At 38.6% G+C, this 19714-nt stretch overlaps 1 protein-coding gene across 16 annotated transcripts in view; it reads left to right on the top strand.

Annotated features, from left to right (window-relative positions):
* Positions 1-19714, top strand: part of CELF2 (CUGBP Elav-like family member 2) — a 389761-nt gene that overhangs the window by 309991 nt on the left and 60056 nt on the right. For 13 of the 16 annotated variants that reach the window (XM_023734375.1, XM_004379694.2, XM_023734378.1 and 10 more), the window contains exons 6-8: positions 3503-3582; positions 7675-7833; positions 13021-13084. In XM_023734375.1, the coding sequence (XP_023590143.1) occupies positions 3503-3582; positions 7675-7833; positions 13021-13084 (303 nt within the window). The remainder of the gene's footprint in view (positions 1-3502; positions 3583-7674; positions 7834-13020; positions 13085-19714) is intronic. The other 3 variants (XM_023734386.1, XM_023734385.1, XM_023734384.1) reach the window with 1 other exon arrangement.

The raw sequence follows: 19714 nt of genomic DNA, 5'->3' as shown, positions 1-19714 counted from the left end.
AATCATTTATTGTTTTAGCAGCGAGAAGGCAGCCTCACTGAAATAAGAGGAATTCAACTCCTTTCATTTCTATTAACAATCTCTGACATTCTGAAAGTGGAGACAATAAATAATTGCCAGGTAAATTGCACATTGGCCACATTTACAGATGGATTTTTTTTTTTTTTTTTTGCTATTATTTATTTGGAGATTTTAGGCAGTAATGCACATGCTATCATAAGTACCCAAAAAGAAATGTGGCTTCCTTATTTTAGTACCTATATTTTCTCCCCCAGTCTCACTTCCGCAGCATTTTGATCAGTAGCCAGATAACTGATGGCTGAGGCAGCACATATGTGCAACAGTCCCGAATGGTTAAAGGCTGACCCTGCAGGCTCAAAGCAGTTGTCCTGTCAGAGGCCCAGTGAACTCCATTGCACCCAGGAGCTTGTTTTCAGTAGAGGAGGGTGATGATTATTATGACGTAAGTTACTTTTGTCTAATGGAAAGTCTTCTAGTTGGCTTGTGAGAACAAGCAATGAGCCAGCCTTGGCGGTAGGAGTTTAGGTGACCCTCTGTGAGTGAAAAGCCACTGATTTGAGGCCTAATCTGTTTTCAGTGGTGTTGGAAATCATTGTTGGAAAGAAAATTAAAATCTAACCATGGGACTACTGTCATCTCCTGTTTTGAGAGCGATTACAAAGGCTAACAAGCCACCAGTTCAAGAAATACTTGGTTCTAAGGTTGCTTGACTTCATCCAGAGTGGCAGAGAGAATGAGATTTTTCAGCATTCACTCCCTCTTTATAAATGACACAGTAATTTTCCCTCTTAAGTAATTGAACATTGCATACAGTACAGAACTTGACAGAAGTCCCTAAGGAGGCAGCTTCTTTCTTACTGCACCATTGCCGATAGAATAAAAAGGTTAAAGAAGTCATCAGATTTATCAGATCATTTTTTGGATGGGGCAAGGGTAGTATAATTAGAAACATCAGTCGAGTTTTTAATTACAGGTTTCATAGAGGAAAGGGCAATGGTTCATGTTTATAGAGAGAGAATTTTATTGTTCTATTGCTTATACTTTTCTTTTGAGACCTGTTAATTGCTATCTATTTCTCACTAAGTACTTACAAAAGTTCTGCTTGTATGAAATTGCCGTAAATGCATAAACTGTGCCTTATTGATTTTTGTTGATATTTTACATGTTTTTTATGCATTCTTAACCTCCATTTGGAAGCTGTCAGGTTGGCACATGTTCCTGGATAATAAGAGCAAATGAAGTGAATGAAACAATCTTCTCAACTATTAAAAGCAGAGTTAGTCTGGGTGGGTAATAAGAGCAAATGAAGTGAATGAAACAATCTTCTGACTACTAAAAGCAGAGTTAGTCCGGGCTTCGCATGGCTTCAGCTCTATCTCCATTAGATTATTCGCTTTTGCCTTCATTGTTGTTTCACATTAAGGAATGGAAAAATAAAAATTTCTTAGCGTTATTTTCTCTGTTAATAGTGTTGGTGATAATCATACTGTTTTTTGAAGAGATGTTACTTTGAAATGGATGGTAAATTTGGGACTATAATTTAGGAGCTTAGCATCAGTATGGAAGCCTGCAGAGGTCCTGTCATCTGTCTCTCACTCAGTTGCACACATTGTCTAGATGCCTTACAGAAAGCAGCTAATTTTTTTTACTGATGACGACAGCTAGTACAGGTACAGGCAGTGTATTTAAATAGTAAACTTCATCAGCTGCTATAATATCCTAAGAACTACGTGAAAGAGCTCAGCATTCATAGCAAGCTAGACTTCACTCAGGCTTTGTAAGGGGCCAGCTTAATAGGGAGGTGAATCTGAGATGAATTTCCCTTGTACCAGGAGTTTTTGTATATTAAAAATTACAGCATGATACCCAAAATGCGTTATCTATTTTCATGACTGGATGATGTTGTGCTTTGGGGGTGATGGGCAGGCATTGCTTTCTCTTATTGCTGTTTGATTAAAAGGTGCTAAAACAGTATTGACTTGATAATCTCATCAGGTACACATGCAGAGCAAAAGAAGAAACCATCTTTTTATGCCTCACAAATTGATTTACGTAAACCAAACAATCTGCTAGTTGTTTGAATGTAGAACACTTTATTTTGCTTATTGGCCACAGGGGCAACAGTATTGTATTGTTGATGCCAGACTTCCAATTTCATGCATCCACTCTGCAATGACAATAGGCTTCAGCCTCTCAGTGTTAAGATCTGCTTCATTTGGAAATCTTTTAAGTAGTAATAATAATAATGTTTTGAGGAAATTGAGTGGAACACTAAATTATTCTCTGATACCTAAGTTCAAACTGTGCAAGGCTAAAGAAGCTGAAAATCAATGCACTTTTAAAGTCATTAGAGATCATAAATGAGTAAGTCTATGTTGCTTTAGCTAAGCTTTTAGTATGCCGTGGTATTATTATAAAATCAGCCTGAATCTGCATTAATTTCACAGGCTTTTTCTCTAAGAAGCCCAAGGGTGCATGATGAATAAAATGTAAATTTCAGAAGGCAGTGTTTTTATTAGTGAAAAGGGCAATGAGCCGTGTAGTTGGAGCGATGACCTGTGTGGTGGCCAGCACTGGTACAGGAAGCAGGAACCGCCACTGTAGATTCTAGTTATTTACAGCACGAGAAAAAAGACAGACACAAAAAGTTTTATGGGTCACACAGTAGACATTTGGAGAAATATACAGTGTCTTGCGTATGTGAGTCTATTGGTTAAATCTCTGGTACACTTTAGAGAATTGCAGCTTCCAAAAGTCAGGAAGATTTTATACAAATAAAAAGCCAATGCCAATTTTTCAGTTTTACTTTATATGCACTGTTGGATATTCTCAGCGTCATAGAGCATTTGTTTCGACTAACAGTAATTACTAAATAGTTTGTACAGTATTGGTATATTTGTATTTGAATAACATCAATTTATATTTATACATATATTTTTTAACTACCCAGAAGAGATTAGATATGTGTGTATATATAGTAGATATTATTTGCTGACATTTTGAGCTCTTGAAATTTATTTGCTAATTTGCCCTTGGTGTGAGGATTTTAATAATTTCTTCTTAAAAATCAAGGATAAAATTTGAAATACAAAGCCCTAATGTTTGGATGCCCTAAGTAAAGATGATCATCCAAGGGGAAAATGTAAAATAGCAATTTTTTATTCTACAAAATGCAAACTAGATCTTGCTAATTTCAAACCCTGTGGCTAAAAAAGTACCCAACTTCCTCCCCTACTCTCCATTTAAAAAAAATAAACTAATAAATAAATCTTTCTGCTTTGGTCAGATTAGCAAGTCAGCACTGTGAATAAAAAGCAAAATAATATAAAACCAAAGAGAGAAGTTGTTTATTTTTATGTACTACTGAGAACAGTGTCGTCTTGTGGCAGTTCTCGTAGACTGTGTTGGTTTAACAAGCGTCCAACCCTTTTGTCTTGTTGTTTTTTGTCTTTCCTGCTCCCTGTCCCCTTGTTTCCCACAGGCTGTGCGTTTGTCACATTTTCTACAAGGGCAATGGCACAGAATGCAATCAAAGCCATGCATCAGTCTCAGACCATGGAGGTACTGTATCATCTGCCCTTTCTTTGTTTTCTTTGTGCAAATGATGGGGAATGGTAAAGCAATTCTCTCCTGTGTGGATTGTTCACATGACAATCACAGATTTAAACTTTCACCATCTCTCTTTTCATTCATTCATATTCATTCTCATTCATATTCTCTCTCTCCCTCTGTCTCTCTCTCTCTGTTTTAATCTCTCTCTCCCCCTCTCTCTCTGAATTTTTCCCCTAATGACTTGAAATGCACTTAGTAAAACCTTCCACTTGCTCTACAGATATTTTTGAGCCTTTTGTTGCAGTGGCGCAGGCCCTGCAATATGAAGTCATGGTGCAATTTAAGCAAAGTGTCATTCTGTACCTAAAAAATCAAATACATTCCCCACCCCAGGACTGGTACAGATTAGACATTAACATCCCCACCCCAAATTGCAGCTTACCCTGCGCTAAACCACAAGGTTCTTTTATGTGGGGTCAGGTTATCTTTAGTCAAACAGAATTATGTTTTTGTGTCAAAAATTTTGGAGAAAGTTAAGACTTCTCCCACTTCGTTTAACCAGTGAAAATACTCATTTATAAGAGTCCACTGAAAAATTAGATTTATCTCTATCCTAAAAAGTGGGCAATAACAAAGAAGTATAAAGGCTCAAATTTGGTCTCCTAATGAGAGATAGTGACCTTAGGGGAAGATGAATACACTGGTGTGGATGTTCACCCACAAATATAGATAGATGGCTCTCTACTTTTAGTCTGTGATTTGGGTCATGGCCTTTCAGAATTTTGCACAAAAGCATTCCAAGAGTGATATGCCGTTATTTATTCTGTATTGTCTGATGGAATCATGGGAGTGCATGTTCTGCTGTATTACGTATACTGTATCTTTGTGTATGGGTGATCTTTTCTGGAGGTGGCCTTGTGGTGTTCTATGAAGCTATGTTTTATTTTTTGGAAAAAAGAAACAAGATATTTTCAATATTATTTAATGTGCAAAATTTCTTAATTGTTTGAGCTTCTTCTCCCCCTCCCCCGTTTTGTTGGGGTTCCTTTTTGTTTGTTTGTTTGTTTTTTGCAATGCTGCATCTCCCAAAGCATGCTGGGAGCTAAATGATCATTATGCGTCATGTTTTTGTGAGCAACTTTTTTATAGTGAGTCAAAAGGTGGGTGGAAAGGGGGGGGAAGGAGTGTGCATGGCATAGACATTAAGTGTTTACTGTACTTCTCTGACTTGTGATATCAGCATTGCAAAGCCTATTGTCTTTTTCAAACATTCATTTTGACTTTGATATTCTTAACATATCTTATATAATCAATGTGTTTTCCTTTCAGTGCAGTGTATTTTTAAGACACACATGCCCCCTACCTGAAGGCAAGCTCAGGCGAAAATCGGCCATGATAGGAAATAATTAGCAGGATTTGAAATATCTAGGAATCCAATCTTGTACAACATGCAGTTGCATATGTGACAGTGTTTTTTGTTCCCCTTTCTCTGAACTTAGGCTGCTTCATTATTGTGGATCAGCCTGATTTCCTGCTGCATTTCAAATGGGAGATTAAAATGAAAGTGCTTTTGGGGAAAAAAATGTCTTTACCTGTATTATTATCTTCCATATGTGTGTTTGTTCTTTAATTATTTTTTTTCCTGTAATTTAGTGATTTGTACCCAAATTGGTCTCACTCACCTTGGAGAAATTTTAACCTCAAATTATTTCAACTATGTTAGTCGGCTTTGGGGAGGGGCAAGTCTCCACCCTGACTGAGCCCCGTCTTCCCCAAGTGAAACCACAGAGAATGCTGCCGAAGGAGCCCCAACCCTCCTGTATTACTGTAGAAGGAGAGAGCAAGATCATAAAGCAGAACTGGGAATGAACCAGGACCAAGGAAATAATATGCTCTCATACTGAAAAGAATTTGTATAGAGACTGGGGTATATGTATTCAAAAGAAATCTGTGATTCTTTGTTAACAGTATCATTAAAAAATGAATTTGACGTACTTGTTTTTAAACCTGGACAAACATGCTTAAACAAAGGGGCCCTCAAACACTTAAATTTCCTATTTAGTTTTTTAAAAATGACATTTAAACAGAAGATTATATGCGATGCATATTAATTATACATCTGAAGGTTTTTCTTTTTTTTAACCAGTTACATTATGTTCAGGACTTTGACTCACAGCTTTGACTAAGATGTATTATCTAAGAGATCTGAATTCAGACTTACGAGAATATTAAAGTTTCAACGAAGAAGGTCTTAAAAATAATTTTTATATTTTACCTTCTATTTCTCCACTCTACTCAACTCTCCCCCCATTCTGTTTTTCTCTTTCATGGTTTAAAAAAGTCATTTTTAAACTAAAATCACTGGTCTAATTTTCTGCTTTTATGCCATTTTTTCCATATTTAAGGAAGAACAAAACAACAATAGATGTACTGTTAGAAGGAGACATTATAATTTGTTACAGAACAAATTTAATGCAACAAACAACTCTTTTCCATACAAAACCCCTTCTCTATATAATTTCCATTTTCAGAGTGTTTTGCTCTCTAAAGTGATGATGTGCTGAAATATGGAGCAGATGAAGAAAAATGAATTATAGATTTAAAAAATGGTGAAGATACTATTTTTATGCAGTTACTGACACTTAACAGTCTTTATTGTGACTCTGGCTACCAGAGCTGAAGATTGATGTGCTGGAAGTTCAACACTGAAACAGTCACCTCATTTTTCTCACATTTTGCTCAAATTCAGTTTTTTTAATTTATTTTTTTTGTAGTAACAGACATGAGAGCCTCATATACTCACAGCTATATCACCGATAACTATCCAAGGTGATATGGAAGTTTGTTTTCTAGAAGAAAGAAAAATAACCTAAAGGGAAGAGAAAGGAAAAGCGCGCTTAAATAGTACAAAATTTCTGAGAGAAGAGAGCCCTGTTAACATGCTGAGTTTCAATAAAAGTTTTTATTTAATCGCTTAGGTAGAATTACTTCTTTTCACCTCAGCAAAATGTAACAACTTTAATTGTGAGGAAATGTGTAGGCAAGCCATAGTAAGAGGAAGGAGAGAGTAGGGAGGAGGAAGGGGACATTTCTGCTCAGTATTTACCAAATAGCAAATGTTTAAAAGGTGCTTTTGAAAGGAAGTCTTCATGCTTCAGGTGTTCAGGTCTTTATTATCCCTGATGATTTTATCTGTCTCAACCATGAATTCTATTATATAGTCCTTGGCCATTTCTCCCTTACTACCCCTACTCCTTGCCTTTTAAAGGAAATGAAAACTGAAAGAAACTCCGAAAATGGTGAGATTCATTAGGGAAAGAAACCAAGTAGAATCCTCCCTTCTGTCGTTTATAATATGTCTCCTTTGACTGGAATGTGCTTCTGATTTTTTTGGTTTGCGGTCTCTCTGGGGACTGTGGGTAGAGTAGATGTGCTGTGGAAGGAAGAAGAGAGATCTTTCTGAAAACTTGTGAACCATTACTTTAATCAATGCCTATGTTCTCTCAATATATCCTTCCTTCACATTCCTAAAATGAAACCCTTATCTCCCGATTATTGCTGGATCGATACGATTCTCGTCAGTTCCGAAGTTCAACAATTCATAACTGAAAATTGGAAAGATTAAAAAAAAAATCAGAGACTTTTTTATTCCCATTACAGTTTCACCCCCTCTTTGTCCTCTGCTCATATATGGAAACAGGCAGACACACAGAGACAAGTCTATCTTTAAAAAGACAAGTGAACCATGAAGCTTAATTAAAGAACATTGATAAGGTCTATCGTCTCTAAGGAGGTCCTGGAAAGGTTGAAGGAAGATACACGAAGAGAGAAGGATAGGCAGTTTAATAATCAGAACAAGAAAGCAAATGGCTTCACCAACCGCCAGATCCCCACAGAAACCAAAGATAGCTTCTGGAATTTTCTGTTGATGGTACTATTCAGAGAAGAAGAAGGAATATCAAACCATTTTTAAACAATTCCAGACCATTCCATGTGCTCCAAGATAGTTAAGAAAGATAGATCCAGTGCTGATTGAGTATCATGAGAGGATACAACCAGGCTGTAACTTCCCTCTTCACTTTCCAATGTGTCTGACCACAGGGCTGCTCTTCACCTATCGTGGTGAAGTTTGCCGATACTCAGAAGGACAAAGAGCAAAGACGCCTCCAACAGCAGCTTGCACAACAGATGCAACAGCTCAACACTGCCACCTGGGGGAACCTGACAGGTCTGGGCGGACTTACCCCACAGTACCTGGCGGTAAGTTCTTGAGAAAGTCAGTGCGGGGTCCGCGTGAGAGAGAGGAATATATACACACTGAAACTCTTAAGACCTACTATCCCTCTTAGTGCCCTAAAGAATTCATTTTTGGTACATTTTGAATCCCAGGAAATCATTGAGATCAGTGTTGGTGAAGAATATTTTACCAAGTTAAATTGATTAGCATGAGAATTTGACTAATTCTTGCCTGATGTAGGCCAGGCAGAGTCCCACAAGGCTACCCCAGTTTTCTAACCAGTGTTTCAGAGGCATCATAAAACCCTGGGTTAGAAGGAGGATCAGCTTTCATTCCACGTCCCATGCCTCTGCAGCATACCTGATAGATGGTTATTTAAGAGTACTTATACTACTGGGTTGGAGGGTTCACTGCCTCACAGGTTAGTCCATTCCACATCAGGACCTCAACTAAAATCTCCTGTAACGTTCATTTGGTGATCCTGGGTCTTTCCAGTGGATCTTCGTTGACTAAATCAAATGTTTCTTCATCTATTTGAAAACAAAACAAAAAATTAGATCCCATTTTAGGTCAAACAGACTCAATTCTTTGAATCACTCACTACATTTCATGGTCTCTAGATTCTCACTTTCTTGTTTCCCCCCCCCCCCTTTGTGCTACCCATTTCACTATGTCAGTATGTTTATTAAAAATCCAGTGGCCAGAATTTAAGACAATTCCTTTAGTAAGATCTAATCTGGACAGAGAAGTGACCCCTGGTGTGGGCTTAGTATCTTATGTAGCCTGAGACTGGCATCTTCAGTAGCCATGTCAGATGTGGGATGGAAGGCAGCTAATACTCCAAAGTTTGCGTTTGTTTTTACTTGAACTGTTGCTAAACCATTCTACTCCACCCCATTTTTCTGCTTTGGAACCTAAATGCTGAACTTCACATTTTATTGATGTAATTTCATATTAGGAGTTTGGGCCTTTTATTCCAGCCTCTGTGAGTGTGTTTGTTGTATGTGTTTCATGTCCTACTTCTGTCATTTTACATTTTAACTATCCCCTCCAGGGCTGAATCATCCATGAGCCTTCCTGTGTAGCAGAAGCTATGCTAAGTGTTTTGTAAAACAGTCCTCACTAATAAAGCACAGTTCTGTTCTGACACACTTGGGGTCGCCTGTTCTGACACACTTGGGGTCGCCTTGAGTCAGAGCTGACTCGATGGCAACTATTTATTACCTTGAAAGATGAGATGATCCCAGTTGTACAGATGAGGAAAGGGAGGCTTAAAGAGGTTAAGTAACTTTACCCAAGATCATACTGCTGCTGGTGGCCAAGTGGGATTTCAGCCCCTCTGCGTGTTTTCTCCCTCTACCGTACTGCTTCTCTAAGGATTCTCTGAGTGCAGATAAGGATAATGCACATCTTTTTACCCACCTATCCCCAGTGCCCAGTGGGCTCTGGTATGTAATAGCTATTGTTTGGTTATGAATGAGAAGTATAATTTTCCTGTCTTCATCTAAGTCATTGATAAAAGCATTGTCCTAGTTTACTATCATCTTCTAGCATTTTCTCCACGTATCCACAGGTAGCATGAGAGATTTTGTCAGTGCTAAAACTTATAAATGTTCTTCATATATTTCTCCTGCTCTGTCATTCTAAAATTTTTACTTATAAAAGAAATGAATCTAGCTTAACAATAACTTGTTTTTCACAAACTTGTGCTTTTCAAGTGTTCGCAGACCATCTGCTTTATTATGTATACCAGAATTTTTATCAGACTGAAGTCAAGCTCACCTTTTCACGGTTTCTAAAAATCCAGCTCCCTGCCCCACCATTTCTGAAAATGAAGACTCAAATGCAGTCCCCAGTGTTCTGAGACATCTCCCATCCTTGATGGCTCACAACAATCTCTAGCATGTTTCTTTGATCACCTCTGCAAACTCTTCCATTTATAAAAACATTTTTATAAGCTCATACTATGTTCTGTCTTATTGTGGTCTTCCGTTCCTTCTCAGGCATGTTTCCTCTTTCAATTTAAAGTTCACTCACTTCAATAAAGAACGTGGAGGCAAGATATGAGTTACGTAGTTAAGATTTCTTTCTGTCCTCTCATAACGTTGCCACCAACTACTGCAAACAGTGATGTGTATCCCTTCTTTGTTCTTTTTATACTATCGCTTTAAAAAAAATTCTAAATTATTAGTTTTCTTTTTTTTAGCTTTAGCTCGTGCTAAATATTAACTTCTCTAAATCTGTTTTTAAAGTCTCGTCCTTGACATCCACCCTTATGCACACTCTCACAAGAGTAAAACTTTGTTTACCCTCCCTCACTTTTCTTCCACATTGTATTATCAGCCAGTTTCTTCCTTTGGAAATTGTTCATTCTTCTTGTTACGTATCCCTTTTTAAGGATATTTTGACCCTTGAGAGAATTAAATGAAGGAGAACCTGTCCCTTTATTTACTTCCTTGGTCTCCTGAAAAGTGCACTCATCGGTAAGACTATGCTCTTAGGGAGATGGAAATTCTGACAGTGCCGGTAGAGCTAGAGTCCTCTGCTACTTCTTGCCTTTTGACAGAAGTGGAAGTCAAGGCCAACTGTGTGAGTATCATAATTAGTGGATCACTTTGTGGTATGTATTTAGGAGTTCAGAGAAAACCTCCCTGCCCCCTCTCCAAATTATCCCTTCTGACTTGCTAGTTCTTACACACAGCCAGCAGAAGTTTTTTTTTTTTTTTTTAAATGGCTTAAGGTCTGGATCCCCATTAAAAGGAATACCCTTTTAGAAAGGATACATATTGAATGTGATCATCAGATTCCAACTGAGTGCCTGAGGAGGGGTGTAGAAGTTATAAGAATGGAGAAAGACCAACATTAGGCACACTGAACAGAAACTGCATAGTTGACCATTTTTTTCCAGACTGCCCTCACTAAGTAGGAAGGGACCTCATGTTCCATCTTCCTGTTGACAAATGTTTTACCCAAATTGCAGGTTTCCTCAGTGTATGGGTCAGTGTGCCCCCAGGAGTCCTGTTCACAGCAACAGTAATGCTGAAGACAGGCAGTGGCTTTCTGTACAGGCAGTACCCTGGTTATGAACGTCCAGCTTATAGACAGCTCCTACTTGCCCTTTAATGTTATGTAAATTTGCCCTGACTTTGAAACGATCCACCTCCTACTCGCAACAAATTCTTCATCACAATCACCTTCACTTGCTGCACTTGCAGCTTTTAAACCATCGAAAAGGCTTTGAGCCTTTTCTTGCACTAAAGTAAGGCTAAATAAGAACCATATGCACCTGGTCCAACTTAAACCTACAAATTCTTGAAGCTATAGTAACAGATCTCGTTCATAACCCGGGGACTGCCTGTAATGTCTGAATTACTTGTCTTCTATGTATAAATACATGGTACATGTCTTCTTATTTACTCTCACTCCCATTGCGTCTTCTCAAGTGCTCACTCTTCCAACATCCTGACACTTTCAACTCCAGATATAGAAGCTAGAAATCCATTTCTTTGAAAAGGCCATTGATCTCTAAGGCATGCCCTACGTCTGTGTTGAGGAAGGACTCTAACCCTGGATCTCCAGAGTGGTTATCTATGGAAATAATCGTTGATGATAGTTTAATGACACCCTAGGTATTTCTGCTTACTTCAGTAGGTATTATTAATTCTCTAAAATATCTTAAAAACTAATTTAATTTCACTTAGCTTTAATTTTTAAAAAATATCTAATATGTACAGGAGGTAGGGTCGCAAGCACAAGAGAATGGGAAACCCAGAAAGTCAAACCAAATAAGATACTTCTATCAGAATTGCTAATCCCTAGCTCCACCCTAGCCCTTTCCCTCTCTTTCTCCCTCTGTATGTGCCCGTGTGTAATACCTAGGTAATATATTCCGAGTTGTCAAGAGGGATGAGAGTGAGCATTACAGACATTTTTCTGGTTTTGATAACTGTTAATGTTAAGCCCATGATTTCATGGAACCTAAGATTTAGCTTTCTTCAGCCAATGATATTCTGCTATACTTTGTACTTTTAAGTCAAATGATAGATGCCCATTTTTGAGTCAGATCCTATTATAGAGTTTTTTTTCTTATTCAGCTGAAGAGACCTATTCTTGCCCAGAAGAACAGCAGTGCTCTGTATTATGTTCTGCAGAACTCCAAGTAAATTCTGACAACTATTTTTAAGTCCGTTTATCTTATTCCTCTTAAGCACATAGTGTAACACATTTTTGGTAATAAATTTGGTGAGTCTATGCTTTTTAGTATCTATGTACATTTGAATATAGGAGATAACTGTATGCTTGCCCCTACACACAAGTCATGTATTGATCAACCCTACCAAAAAGAGAATATCAATAAATCTAGTCATTTAGTCCAGCAGGCTCCTATTTCCACCTAAGTTAACCTATAGTTTGACTGAATTAGACAAATAAGTAGACTTTAATACAGGAACCACATGCCTTTACCATGTAGTACTCTCTGATTGTATGTGGGAAAATTTTTTGTTTTTGAAAGCTTTAGGGGAAAATGCAGGGAGTTTTTCACTTATATGTTACTGGTAATTTTTTTCTTTTTTAATTCTAACATTTATAATGCATAGCTTCGTTGTACATAGCACTAGATTCTTCCAAGTTTTGACAAATAATATTCTTTTCTTTGCCAGTGGAGACCATCTTAAAATGAATGGCTGTTTTCTTGGTCATGTAGTTATGGCTGTAACTATACAGCTGTGAATAGATACATTCAAGTATATAGTTATTTTGATTTATCTGTTGGCCTAAGAGTCAGTGAATCCATGTGCTTTTAATGAAGAATATAGGAAACCAAACTGGGAATGAAAGTAGAAGAGATTGAGGGAATGTACCGTGATTGACAGAGAAGAGTTATGGTAACTACTAAACTACAGAGAGATACAATTAGTCACACTATGTTGGTTTCAATAGACTTAACACCTGGTTGTTAAAAAGAGTAAATTGATTGTTGTAAGACAGCAGTATTATTGAGTTTCCCCAGTGTCTGTGTTTCTTAATAGAGATTAGACACTAATATGGATTTACAGCCCCAACTCTGGGAACCTTCAGTCCATCAATAGGCAGCAGCAGTCAACTATATAAATGTAAAGGAAACTGAGTTTACCCCCACGGTAATTCAGAAGTTACTTTGTTCTCTTCTCAACATTGTTTTGACAGTACACGTTTACTTTCATTTGCAGCTACTGCAGCAGGCCACCTCCTCGAGCAACCTGGGTGCGTTCAGTGGCATTCAGCAAATGGCTGGTAAGTCTTGAAGCATGTCCATTTGACCAGGCTGTTGTCTGAATTTTGGATTGGTTGAGAGGACAAAGAAGCAGGGGAAAAGGAGAAAGCCTATTAGCTTTCTAGCTGAAGTGTCTAAATTAGAATCAGCTGCTCTGAAGTCGGTTTCCTACCTCTTGGAATTCCTATCCACCCTTCACCTTGCATAACAGTTATGAAACAGTTATGTGAATTCTTGCATAGTGTCCTGGACAGTGTCTTTACAATGGGATTGGTGAGTGGGGGATTTCCAGCAAGATTCCCACATCCAGAGCAGCCAAAATGATTGACATCCCTCTAAAATTTTCATAATAGGTAGTCAATAAAAATGTCCTGACCTCCACAATGAAAGCCAAGATCACAGGCCTATCTTTGATACAGTTTTGCAGTCCCTCGATAACCACAGACAATTAACAGGATGCCTTTTTTTTAACTTTCATACCCCAGCTGACAGAATTATGCATCAGAAGCTTTTATGTGAAAGTATAATCTTTGTTCTCGACAAAATCAAAGTGTGACTATATTTGAAAGCCAGCTCATTGAAGGATTTCTTTTTATAATGAGCTGTGCCAGTAGTAACTGAGGTGCAGTGATTAGTAAAAGGTCATTCCTACTGTGTAACCTTCCATGCTGATATCCTAACTTAACGTGGTGCCAGGGAAGGCAGCATGTGCAATAAATCAGAACACAGGTGCCCATTAACCTGCCAGGAGGAACAGTTAGAAAGCTTTCTTCTTGTTTGATTCCAAAGAGGTGGGGGAGAGAGGGCAAGGAGAAGAACAGATTCTTGGCATTTTAGATCAAACACAGTTTGTTTTAATCAAGGACACCCTGAATCAATGAAGTGAAACCTGAATGTGCAGAATTAAAGGCAGATTTCTTTATCTGTCACTATGAAAACTCCCTTGTTCCTCCCCCCACCTTTTTTTCTTTTTTTCAAATACATATTCTTGCCTTTTTTTTTTTTTTCCACTTTGAATGAATCTTGAAAGACTTTCAGTGAGTACACAGGTTTCTCCCTATGGGTATTCATGATCATCAGCCTCTAATGGGAAGTTGTTTGACGGTATGTATTGGCGTACAATAAAAAATACTACTGAATTATTCTTTCGGCTTGAAATTTGCTGGCGCTGCCCGCTTGTTCTGTTTTAATATAGGTTTTGGTGTTATTGAAAGAAATACATATCTTAACATGGTAAATAATTAAATCATTCATCACTACCTGTATGAATGCAGTTCGGGAAGCTGGCCTTGGAGCTAAGAATTGCGTTGAATGGTTAATTTATTTTCTGTTCTGTATAGGGAGCTGGAGAGAGATAAATATTCAGAGAGTTATCTATATCTTAAAGAGAACAAACCTCCAGATTGCAAGCTCTAACATAAATGCTAAGATTTGTCACAGTTTCTACCGATGGAAGATGAGTTTTTCCTCTAATAATATGGACCCGCCCAAATCCAAAATTAGGGGCTTTCCTTAAAGGGAGCCTCAGGCTGTCCCACTCCCACAGTTGAATAATGCAGAGAGGGTCACTGGGTCCTGAGGCTGCTGCCAAGCATGTCTTCCCTGGTGGACAGAGTGTCCTGTCATTTGTCATTAACATGTATGCTTCTCTGCCTTGCCAACTACAGGTCAGGATGTTAGCATTTACATGCTCTGTGTGCTCATTTAAAAACTAAGGCTATCTGGGAGCCTCCTTATAAGGTACTATGGAGCAGATGGCTAATTTAAAGGCATTCTGTAAATGCTCTGGGCTTTCCAAAATATCCCGTTCTCGAACCTTCAACCGATTAAATTCAGCATGCTGAGCCTGCACAGGCTGTGAAATCAAATGCTGAAAAGTCAATTATCTACCATCGTCTTGACTATTTGCCAGGGCTCTGTCTGCTTAGCAATTTCTGCAAAGGGGGCCCTTCATGTGAATAATCAGGCCTCATCTTCCTAAGTACTTGAAGCATATGGTTTGAGGTATTTATTTTCCAATGAAGAAAAATTATATGTCCTACTCTTTTGTCTTCTCTCAAAAGTAGGGCTTAACTTTTTACTTTGCCAGTAATTTAAGACAGTATTATAAAGCGGACATGGCAGATTCGGTAATAGAGGTCACTTACTAGAGGAAGCTTTCCTTGCTCCTCCAAATGTGGAAGGGGTGCCCCTCTTTTGCATTCCCCTAAAGCCCTTCACTTCTTTATCTTCCTGCTTCACCTTTCTGAACACTGTAATTGTCTCCAGACTCATTGGTGCCCCATGCTTTACTCTGAACTCCAAGAGGACATGGCCTGCCAGCTGATGGCTCCGTGCTTCCAGGAGTACCTGCCACAAAGAGATGTTCATGGCTAATTTTGAATGGAAGAGTGAAGAATAAATTTATAAATTAACACACACACATTTATATTTTTGGGAATATTCCCAGTGGAGGTTAAGTTAAATGCTCAGTTTTTGAATTAAGAAATTTGACTTTAACCTTGCATATAAACCAAAAAACATATAAACTAAAGCTATTATCTTCATGAGTGAGTTATTGAGGATTTGGAGATAGAGAGGCTTGTATAATATGAAACATGTAGCAGAGCACCTGGCATGTAGTCATATACAAAGGCAATATGTTATGAGGGTTGAAGGAATCTAAGAGGTCATTTAGCCCAAACCCCACCTGATGTTAAAATGCTTGTTCAATGACTGATAGTGTGATGGGGTGAGAGTGGGCAGGTACACAATTCAAATGCAATTTTTATGTATTACAGCAGCATATAATAAACTCCAGGTGTAAAGTTCAGGTAGTCCTGCTCGGAACACTAGCACTAAAGAGAGTGAAATACCGTTTCGGAGGCCAATATTTTGTTGTGAGCAGCTTTCAAAACATAATGTCTATCCTTAAGGAGATTGAAGGTTATAACCAGAGTCTAAAATGCTTCGTTTATGAGGTAAAGCATTTTCTGTTTGAGGAGAAAATAAAGCGAAAAAAAGAAAAAGAAATTTTAGAGAACAAGGTACCAAGTCGTTGCATCAATAAAATCAAAGGAGACATCAACTATACTTTCTTCCCTCAAGAAATCTTACATTTTTTTCAAACTAAAATTAACTTCAAACATATTTTATGATTTTATAAAAGAAACCTTTATTAAATATGGGATTTAAAAGCAGAAATTGGATTAGGATCAGATTTTTATAAGCTGAGTGCTTTTATATATACTTTTTGTGTATCCTTGAAATTGATTGATTTTATTTCCCCTCTCAAGTCTTCTAATAAATGTGTCCATTTCTCGCTCAGCTGTGGTACGTGTTCAGTGAATTTCTGAAATCTCAGGAATTTGGGATCTGAGAGTTTGAGCTAAGAGTCTGGATTTTTCTTGAAGGATAAGGAAGAAGAAAAGAGTGGCTTTTTGGTCCTTAATTTTTTTATAACAACTATCATGTCAAAAGAGTGTCATGAAAGAAAAACAAGGATAGTGTATTTCACAGTTTTGTTGTTAACAAAGCTCCGTGAAATAATCATGTAGTTTACCATCACAGTATGCCATGGACAAAACCACTACTTCAAGTTACTCTGTTACAGTTGGAAAAGTGAAGTATATGAAACCACAGCACCAGTAAGTGTGGCATAATATGGATCAGGATACAGAATTCCCAAATATCACAACTATTTTATGAGGTAAGGACTATTAGTACCCCATTTTATAGGTGGAACAACTGAAGCTGAGAGAGGCTAACAGACTTGCCCAAAGTCATCAAGCTAGTTAGTGGCAGATTCAGATTTTGAGTCCAGGTCAACCTGATCCAACACCTGAGCTCTCTGTTGGCCCCAACCTTGAACAACAGTAAATTCAGACCTATTTGCATAAACCCAAACTGTAGTGACATGCGTACACAGTTCAACAGGCTGGATGCCAAACAAACTGGAGCCTTAGCCATATAATGCAGAGAGAGCCCCAAAATTGCTAAAAAAACAAACAAAAAAAAAGTGACTCAAAGACAGTAACAGGAAAACTGCCTTCTTTCCTTCTGGAAAACATTTCAAATTTAGTAGGAGTGGGTTGTATTTTGTTAGGGCAATTGTTTTTCTAGGATGAGAAATTATTATTAAATAATGGAGATGATAAATTTGTAGCTGAAGAGACGTTTATCTGTTGATGAAGAGGAAAAAAACTGCTTCATTGTAATTCTGATATTCAGAGAAAAAAAACCATACTAAACCTGTTGCCCTCTGACCCTGTAGGATAGAGTAGAACTGCCCCCGTAGGGTTTCCAAGGAACGGCTGGTGGATTCGAACAGTCGACCAGTTAACCACTGCACCACCAGGGCTGCGATATTCAGTGAAGTTGGTAGTAATCCCTTCCAGAACTAAGTAACAGTAAAATTGTAGAGTGCGAATACTTGCTTGAAACAACAAAATAGGTATCTTTTTAAGGTTTTGAAGACTATCTTAGAATGTCTGTCAGAAGTAGAGAAGAGGGAAGTCATTTGCAAAAACTATACGTAGGAGGTTTGAGAGTCCTGCGTTGAAGACTCTCCCAGAATTGTTTAGCGTGCATCTTAGACCACAAAGATCCCTCGTTCTTCCCAAAGCTGAGTCTCCAGCAGTACCGCACTACAGACACTTCCTGTGAATGTGCTAATAGGCCTTATGAGAATGTTCCATAACCACCCATCTGTCACTTTTTAACAGACCTGATTGGCAAGCACTTGTAACAACTGACATCTGTTCTCGCTTATTGATATGCAGATTTATGATAATTGCTATGAACAATAAGACACAAAATTACCTAAGGTGAACATTAAATTAAATTTTCATGTCCTTCTCCTTATAAATAATTTTTTTTAAATCTTAAGTTTCAAGTAGGCATATTGTGCATCTGTTTTGTACGTAATTTCATTGTTTTGAGAAAAATGTTTTTTCCCAAGTAAGTAATGAAATGTTCAATCTCTGTATTCCCAACTCTTTTTTTTTTTTTTTTTTTTTTTTTGCCTTCTTGATATCGGCGCATTGTTAGATTTCTTAAAACCTATTTAAATGTTTTTCATGTTTAGTCAGCCTGGTTATTACACCTCGTTTGAGGGGTGCCCTTCTGAGCAGAGTGCTTCATGAAGTTAAAGGTAATGGTTTTACTTCTCAGAAAAGAGCTGCTTGCCAAGCCAGAACCAGCTTCCCAGCCGGGTAAGATGCTGGCTCTCTGTCTGGTGCCCTTTCGGTATTATTGTGTAGGAGTAGCTGAGAAAGAGAAAGTGTGACTGGGTGGGTGGAAAATGAGGAAGTGCCTGTGAAAGGAGTTGAGAGGGAGGGAAAGGACAGGGTGCAGTCACACACCCCAAGGGAAAAAGGAAAAAAGGCCAAGAAATATGAATTCAAAATGAGCAGAAGTAGAAACTCATCATTTTGACTGCCTGTGGAGGCACCAGTATTGGCTCTGGCTTAGCACATGATCACAGTGAGTTAAATACAAGAAAGAACTCCTATTCCCCATTCATGAGTAGGCTTGGATCAGATGTTGTCAGTGAAGAAAACGGTGATGCAGGCAAAGCCTGGAATAGCTAAGGAAGTAGGGTGAAGCACACTGTGTGGTCATGTTTTCTGAGAACATCTCCACCTGATTTCCTTACTTGGGGCAAATGCCTTTTTCTGAAGCAGCTTGTCCCCCACTCCCCTTCCCTAAATGAGAGGGGATGGTTATGTGGGTGAGGTGTCTGCAGTACAAGTTAAGGGTTCTCTTACTGTTGGAAAGTGTGGTAGGGAGATCCAAAACACCAGTCACCAAGGATGTATGCTGTTGCCAGGGAAGGGTCCAGAAACATTTTGCCCTATGAAAATTTCCCAAGCTCTTTTCACATACCCAGGATTATTACTGTGATGCAACAGATGGCATGAGACATCAGTAGCATTTAGAAGAGCAGGGAGTGCTGCTGGAAGGTCCTTCTTGCCCACAGTGAGGGTTTCTTAGGGAAGGAATGGACTAAAGAATTGTCTTGAGATCTCTGGCCCAGACTACTGATCTGCTTGGCTAGACAGAAGAGCGCTCTGCTCAGGAGAATAAGGTGCCTTCATTGCCCACAGCCTTATGTCCAGCAGAAGTAAAGCCTCCGAGGGGAGAAGGAGTTCCTTTGGGATCTCCATCTGCCTGCTCTCTTGTGCTTTCTAGGTTCAGCCTCTGCATGGCCCTCCCTCAGTTTCAGCTGCCAGCTTGGATGTTCAGTTCCCAGGAATGCAGCTAAGACTGGAGACTCTTTGGCTTGTTGGTCTTTCTTTTGTTGGCTTGTCTGTGTGTCTGTTCTGAATGGGAGAAGGACCCGCTTTCTTTCCTTTTTCTCATTGTCATCATTCCTCAGCTTTAATTCCTGCTGTTGATTCCTCAAGTCACAGTCACTGCCCTAGCCCTAGGCCTCTCATTCAGTGGTTTTCTACTAGGACATGTATCTCTTTAAGGTTATTTAGATAAATCAGAGGTCCTTAAGCTTTTTGTGCATACACATCACACGCTCGCTTTTTCATAGAATTGCCAGGAGTTCCTAGACCCCTGGGAACCCATCAGTAGACATCTGGTTTAGAACCTCCAACTCACCGTGACTTACATGTAGGGGAAACACAGCTCTGCAGTTGGCTCAGTAGTCAGGAGAAGGA

This window comes from Trichechus manatus, unplaced genomic scaffold, assembly GCF_000243295.1.
Source record: "Trichechus manatus latirostris isolate Lorelei unplaced genomic scaffold, TriManLat1.0 scaffold00067, whole genome shotgun sequence".
Taxonomy (NCBI): Eukaryota; Metazoa; Chordata; class Mammalia; order Sirenia; family Trichechidae; genus Trichechus; species Trichechus manatus.
This window is presented reverse-complemented; position numbering and strand designations above follow the sequence as displayed.